The 7,904-nt window shown below is 43.6% G+C and overlaps 1 protein-coding gene across 1 annotated transcript; it reads right to left on the bottom strand.

Moving 5' to 3' along the window:
• Positions 1 to 4,462: 4,462 nt before the first annotated feature.
• On the bottom strand, positions 4,463 to 7,904 carry LAJ45_03029 (uncharacterized protein; the record flags this gene model as incomplete). Its single annotated transcript, XM_046112619.1, has 3 exons — positions 4,463 to 6,057; positions 6,128 to 7,767; positions 7,843 to 7,904. 3 exons carry the CDS (start codon positions 7,902 to 7,904, stop codon positions 4,463 to 4,465), a joined length of 3,297 nt encoding a protein of 1,098 aa, XP_045974108.1.

Genomic DNA, 7,904 nt, shown 5'->3' with positions numbered 1-7,904 from the left:
AACCCCCCAAGAGAAGACTTTCCCAGTGACCAATGGCGCCTAAATTAATGAAGAATAAGATCAATGACCTATCTTCTTTTTATATATAGTCACAAACTATATTATATATTTTTTCGCTGTTTTGAATCTCAACTTTAATAACATAAGTATTACGGGTGCGCCACACTGCGCACTGACATTAAAACTATATCACGAGCACTTTTGCTGAGTGGCTGTAAGAATAATCAACGAAAAGAATTTATTTTGCAGAATCGATTTACACCCAGCCAACTACCCAGATCCCCCAACAATAATTCGCTTGAATACTTATACTCTCATGTCTACTGAACTATCATATAATAGATTGCTACTTTGACCTAGTTTACCTCATATCTCTTTACCCTCATGTATGTATCTCTATATCCGAGTGGTGCATGACCTTTTGCTCACCATTACCTGCCGAAAACTCTTGATTCGCGGGTACTCCCAAACTCTCTCCCGAATCCATTTCTTTAGAAAAATACTTCGAGCATACCACTGCTATTAGCCCAGCTACGGAGATTACGAGCGGCAACAGCTGCCCCGTAGATCCTAAGCTTGAAATACCCTCGATGTTATTCCATCTGATCGTAAGCTCGACCGCCAATATCGGTTGGATGCGCCCGCAGAGCGTCAAGGTCCCATGTAGGTGGTTTAAGACTTTGTGATCCCAGCCCTCCGTATGATCAACCATAAATTTTCTGATCCGTTTCTTGAGTCTTTTATTGACGAATACCACCACCTCTAGAATGGGTAAAATGGAAAAAAATATCAACATATTCACAGAGGAAACCTTCATAAGCGTGCGATACCATCCATAAAGATTGACCGACGAGAAAAAATACGCATGTATACTACACGCATCATATTTCATTCTATCCATGCCCGTAAAGTAGAACCAGACCTGATAAACGCATAGTGCAAAAGACACGGATGTTTCGACCAGAAGTCCAATTGCCGTGACAACTTTGAATTTGTATTCGGGGACATTAGGAATGGGGCCGTCAGTGAGGGTATTGCCAATTGCCGGGGTAACTTTGGGTTTCTTTTCGGGTATATTAGGAATGAAGTCATCAGTAAGAGTATTACCGAGGCAAAACATGATTATTATATAGGCCTCGATTGCGTAGAATTCGTTTCCAAGCTTGAGGGTAAGGAATACGAGAGCGATAAACATGGCGAGTTGGAAAGAAATTGTCACGGTGCGCATCGAGTGAATTTGTTCTGGTTGCATAAAGCAGGCGATGGAATAAGTGATCTAGTTTATGTATATACTGATGCGAATACCAAGTCCGTATGTATCGTTGTCGCCTTTAAAGCCGCATGTAGCTCTGGTATAGAGAGATCCAGGATTTTCTCGCTTTTCATTTTGAGGGTGAAAAGCATTTGGTGCCGAAGGGAAAACGATGGCTACCACCGGGATAGAAAATAATATGAAAATAAGTAATGGGACGTAACGAGGCAATTGAGACAGTATCTGCTGATACATAGCTTTTAGGGAAGCTTGTTTCTTGTCGAGGAAAAATGTTCAGAGGTTGGTTGTGTGATAGTGAAATGATTTCTCTATCGATATTGTGGCCGGTATTTGTGCTATATAGGAGCGAAGTCAAAGTTTTTTAATATTTTAATATTATTTATTTAAATGCTGAAAATTAGGTTGATTTTGGGGACAATTAACTGCGCATTTGCGCAGAGTATGTACAACTAGGTTCTTGCTGCAGCTACATACCTAGATGTTACCCTCAGTTAGAAGGTCAGAATCGGGAAATGGGCTTGATCTCTCCATGTCTTACTCCGGCCCCAATATTTCGCGGGGAATTAAAACTTATGTGTACAATATCAAGCTGGCCATGCATGTCTCACCTTGACCTCCTGTCAATGATCATACCGATGAAAAAAAACAAATAATCCCACTCAGCGGAGTGCATTGTGTAAGCATACACTCTTGTACCTTAGAATATTGTGCTTCATCTCCGGTTTTCATTCTCTGATCTGGCAAAGTCTAACGTTGCAAGTATGAAGCAGCTCTAAGCAGATCAGTATGTATAATTAACCGTTCTACTCCTTCTGGACATGTTCTATTTTCATACAGCCATAGAAATGGAGGCTAAGGGCTATGCAATATGTCTAGGACTTCATCTTCCAATACAAATGTATATAACAGCAAAAGGCTTCTCATGCATTAGCGTGACCTATTCAGGAAGCGACTGACAGATTGCATGAGGCAGCGACCTGTGAGGTTTGTGGCATATATACTAACATAAAGACTGTGTAAGGCGGCGAACTGCCTGCATGCCCAGACGTTTTCTCACTAAAATATAGAAGTCATATGATATTTATACATGAGAGGGACTCATTCGTCCAAGGATAGCTATCTCATGCCCAATAATCAAATAGTGAACCTTTAGTTAAGCTTTTTGTAATCTTTGGATTAGTTACGCTGCTTTTGTCTTAGCTGGGCCTTCAATCTAACAACGCGGGTAATTATTACTCACCGACAGTCACACATTTCACCCCGAAAAACCTTGTGCCGAAGACATGTAGGCACAACTCTAGCCGCCTAAGCTCGCCTACCTAGCCCATATGATAGTCATGGAGCACTAACCAATTGATCAAGCTGCTATCCTCAGAACTACGCTGGGCAGCCTGGCACTAGTGCATTGATCCATCGCAATGCGCAGCTGTATCCCGTGGATATATATCATGCGTGGTCAGCTACCGTCTGGCGAATAAGGCAAGGTCCACGGACTTACAGAAACCACCGTGCATTATTAAGAATTATAGTTTGCGCGTGTTTCAGATAGGTTCTGAAAAAAGCAACCATCTTATCACTATGTGTCTAACTATATGAGCATGTACTCATCACATTATGCTCTTGTGCAAAACAACGTCTAGATACTTTTCAAGTTCAATCGATCGATCCCACTCGGATTACATAAAATATACAACTATCCATCTCAACTCATCTTGATAAGCTGTCATCATCGGATTTGATTTTGTTTTAGTCTCCGATATGGATCGATCTTCATCTTTTTATCAAATTTATGTACTCACAGCAGTTAGTTAGCTAGCACCCGAAAATGCACGCCCTCATCTGCAATTGCCATTGGAGTAGAAATCAAAAATACGCCAAAGCCTTGCAGCTGGATTTTCGGGCACTTCAGGTTGTCGCGAGTACCTAATACCTGCATGCTCGTGTGAGCAAGGATTGGTTGGTATTGTGAGTCGTAACAGTTGATTGAAGGGCTCGGGTAAAACAAACATTGCAAATGAAACATTGATGTTATTATCGTTGAGTTTTAAATGAGAACTACATAATATTACTAGCTTTCACTTTCCGTATATATATATAAATTCCGTTCGCCGTGAGCTGTATCCTCATGGTTCTCAAGTAAGTGCGCCACAAAGAGGCAGGATCACCTACAGAACCCGGCTACAATGTTTCCTACACCACAACATGTCGCATATATAGTTCGGCCACTCTTAAAGGTGACCAAAAGTGGTGTACATATGAGTAGGTAGTTACATGTGAGTACATGTGAGGCGGTAGAAGATATTTGATTATAGTGCTACTCATTGGATCTTAATTAACCAAAAGGCGTACATTCTTGGTTGGAGTGCAAATAATCCCTACTTGGGGCGGATATGACAATACCACTGGTACGATACCGGTAGCCGGACCAATCACCTGCGTGCACTAGGCATCATGTACTGCCTAGTACTATTTATCAGTCTCAATTATATTCTGTCGATTCTATTCCAGAGTTAATTCAGCTAACATTTTCACTAGCTTAGGGTGGGCGCTTTGGAGGTACGCTTAGAGAAATAAATATCTCAATCATGACAAATCACTCGTATCAATGTTGAAGATCTGTTTTTTTTTTTTTTTTTTGTTTAATTCATTAATTGTATGCAGACCGTAGTCTATGACAATCTGATTTGATTGATTGATTGACATGGTAATTCATTTGGATCAATGATTTGCTTTCCGCTGAAGTACCATATAATTGCGAGTCTGGGAGTGATACTCCGTCTGTCAGAGCATGAGAAGCTTATGAAATATCATCATAATATTAAGGCATCTTGGTATTTATGATGTTAAAGATCTTCTAGATATGTAATATTCTATATATTCTTAAAGTTTCGCTGCTAAAAGGTTTATATCATGAATCAACATGCCATGATATAGAATCATCAGTATACCTGAAGTACACGAAACCCCCAGAGATGCCAATAAATATATGAACAATCAATATGCACGAAGACGTATTAACTGGGCAGTACCTCCTTTCGTTAAAGGTGATTACCATGACATGCTTTTGATTGGACCCAATTTAAATTTTGCCGAAACACCTTTTACATAAAAAACTCGCTAACAATCTATATAAACCGCTATTATATAATCGAAAATGAGGCTCTCCTCTTGATACAGGATTTTTCTTTATTATCGCTCATCCAATGTACTCGTCCAACTTCTCCACCTATCCATTTCAATACCCCCACCCACTTCCAACCCCTCATCTCGATATACGCCCACATGCTTCCCACCCTCAAAGGGTCCATATCCATATCGATTCCCCCTTTTCCTGAGCTCGCGCCCCCTCTCACTTGGATTTGCGCCCTGTACATCGGCACACTCTTCCTTCGCATTGCTCCGATATAAATGAGCCCACACTCCAACTAGCTTACTAGGCATCTGCCCTTTAACCCCCCTCTCCTTCCCATATAGTAGTGCCATTGTTACCACCGCCCATGCGAGAATAATAATAGACACGATGAACCAGTGTGTGCTCACATATACTCTATCAACCATCCCCATGTCCTTAGTTCCAGAGGTGGATATGAGACTGGAATCGTAGAGGCGAAGATTGATAGCAAAGAGCCGCGAGTAGACTTTCGAAAAAGCCGCTGGGGCAAACGTCGAGTTCGGAAGGTGCGAAAGGGTTGGGGAGGCAAGGTCCGGGGAGATTGATAACATGAGGTAACTGAACCAAGCGATATAGTTGTTGGTTCTCGTATTATTAATGGCAGCTTCGATTATTGTTGTGAAACTGTTACTGAGGCCCACAGTGCCTCTGGTATATAATTCCTTTATCTGGTCCTGATTATAATCATGGACAGGATTTAGCTTGAGTATTTGGCCATCTTTCACTGTAACGGTAACATTTTTTACTTCCTCCACTGCGCTGCAGTTCATCACCACCGATCTAAAATCATTGACCCATGGAACAGTTCTATTTTTTGGTTCTGGATCCATCGGCCTCTCTACCCAGATGGGGAAAAAGTAGTCTGAGCAGTTTGTCGTACGAACTATTGAGTCACCCGTCGGATTATTCCATGCGTAGCGGAGAGAGTGATCTGTAGAGGCCCCGCATGGATCGTGGATATAGACATGATTCCAGTCGCCCAAATCCATGGTACTACATTGAGGTTCCTCGTAGGACATGTTGAGCCCGGAAGGTACACAAGAATAGGATATTCTGTCAGCAGGGACATGAGAGCAGGATACCGACACGCCTATAGCTTGTGTTGGGTACTCTTCTTGCATACCATTTGCGCCCCGCGCAAACGGAGGAAGGACAACATAGTACTCGTTTGTTGTCCATGTTTGCCTGAGTGAGCCTCCGAGGTTCTTATCGAACAGATAATACATTTCGTTTCCGGTAGCGTTGAAGTCACCAATAACCTTCAGGGAATATGGCGTGACCACGCTTGCTGCGGAGGCGTAATAGAGACCCACAAGAGCAACCGCCAGTACATTACTGAGGAGTATTGAAAGGGTCAGAGAGGCAAGGATGTAATTTCCGGAGCGTAGAGAGCGTATAAGTTGGAAGTGAGGTGGGGATTTGTCATAGTCAATTGTGACTGATCGAGATGCATAGGCTCTTCCGCGTGTGAGTGCACGGTATGGAGCGATCATTGCGTGGGAGGCACCTAGAGTAACGAGGACCGGCTCTATAGCCATACCAACCGCAAGAGGGAGATAACTGAACAAAAACTTGTACGCGAAGGAGTTGATCGAGCCGGGCATGGGGATACCTAGAGTTCATAGGCGTACACTCGTTAATTCTTGAGTAATAGAAGGTTCCCTCAAAGGAGTTCGTTTTACCATCATGAGTTCGAGCGTAGGAGAACGTGGCAATGAGAATTAATGTAACCAGAATAAAGCAAGTGAGGAACGAAACACCAGGGACCATGCGCAACGCCCAGGGTTTTTGGTTATAAGCAGAAGGGTAGTATGTTTCTTCAGGCGGAGAAAGTAACCTCTTAGTGGACCCCCCATCACCCCCGAAAACTCTTATTCGAGGACCCTCTCCAGGAACAAGCTCAAGCTTATATCTCTCATCACCACCATCCAGAACCTCTTGTATCTTTCTTGGTGAATGAAACTCTGAATTTTCCATCTTCCTACACAGCTCGGGGCTGTGATACAAAAGCCTGAGTGCTGCTGCAATGCTGTTTGGTTCGCCATCGAGGTTACAAGGTCTTCGCCTTAAGACTACCGTCAACATTGCTACCAGTACCATCGTAAAAGCGAGCCCCGCAAGTGTGCCCTGTGCCCATGCCTTGTTCACCCCAAACCCCCTTGTGGCTACTCTCCTTGTCACCGGTATATTTACCGTGTCGTTTTGAAGTACCAATTCAGTACTAACCGCAACTGAAAATAACATCTTGAGCGCACCTTCATAAGTCTCTATCAACGTTTCTTTGTCCAGCATCTTATCCAACGTTTTGTTATCCTTCTCCGAGTATAACGAAAACCCTGAAAGGGAATACTTATTTTTCATATAAACGCTGCTACTGCTCCCATTGGACCTCACGTAGTATGTATCCCACCCGTCTGGTCTAGATCCAAATCTCTGCTTCAGTTGATTATCGACGTCTGGTGGCTGCACCGGTTTGTAACCAAACCCCACGAGATCCGCTTTTACGGGTTCTCTGAATCGTGCGCTGGAGGGTGCATCCACTGTCCCATTTAAGCTTCTCTCAAAGCTCCCAAACATCGGGATTTCTTTCCGTTCGCCCTTTTTAGTGGTACCCTCAATATGCCCCGAAGGCATTGTAATATTCGCTACGACGTCCTGCCGCCAGTATTTTGTGTTGCAAAAGACCGCGTTTATCTCCTGTGGCAGCGTGTACCTTGTTGAGTTGCTAGTACTCAAGCCTTTAGGAAGTCCTCCACCGCGTGCCCACGCAAACATATAACGACCAAGGCGGAGCTGATATGCTATACTGGTCCATGGCGTTATGAATTCGGTGTATTCATCGCAATATGTCATCTCATAATCTTTCAACCTTCCATCAAACCAAGAGTCCAGGTCACAGAATCTCACAACTTCTTTTCCGTCCGCACTAGTGATATTCACGCCAACGTTCCTGTCCCCGGTATACCCTATCCTCACTCTTCCGGCAGCCTCACACTCCAGAGTCGCTTCGTAAAGCTCAGTATTGACGATCCATAACTCCTTCCCCCACCTTCCACGCCCATGGGTTTGTCCTATTGGAGCCAATGCATACTCGTTTGTCGTAAACGGAGGGAGGGAGCCACTCATCCATGCTGCGTCAAAGGCGGAATAGGTGAATTTGGTGCTCAATGTAGTATCGATGTTGTTTGTAATCCCATACCGAACTGCCGTCCCTTGAAGCGATTCTTCCAGAACCTTCTCTTCGAATATACCTGATATTAGTGGGACGACGACAAGATTCGTGATGAGCAACACCGACGAAGAGAGCACAACTGCCCAGTGGCTATATCCTTTCACTTAGCCCATCTTGTATAGGTCAAGACATGAGTTCACAACAATTTCATGGTTTGACACTCACCGCCGTCGCCACGCGTCCAGAGGAACTAGCAGTGCAAAGGTGTACGGATACTCGATAGCCAT

The sequence above is a fragment of the Morchella importuna genome (genome assembly GCF_003444635.1).
Source record: "Morchella importuna strain M04M26 chromosome Unknown Morimp01GS006, whole genome shotgun sequence".
Taxonomy (NCBI): domain Eukaryota; kingdom Fungi; phylum Ascomycota; class Pezizomycetes; order Pezizales; family Morchellaceae; genus Morchella; species Morchella importuna.
Note: the sequence above shows the minus strand (reverse complement) of the source record. Positions and strands in the feature narration are given on the sequence as shown.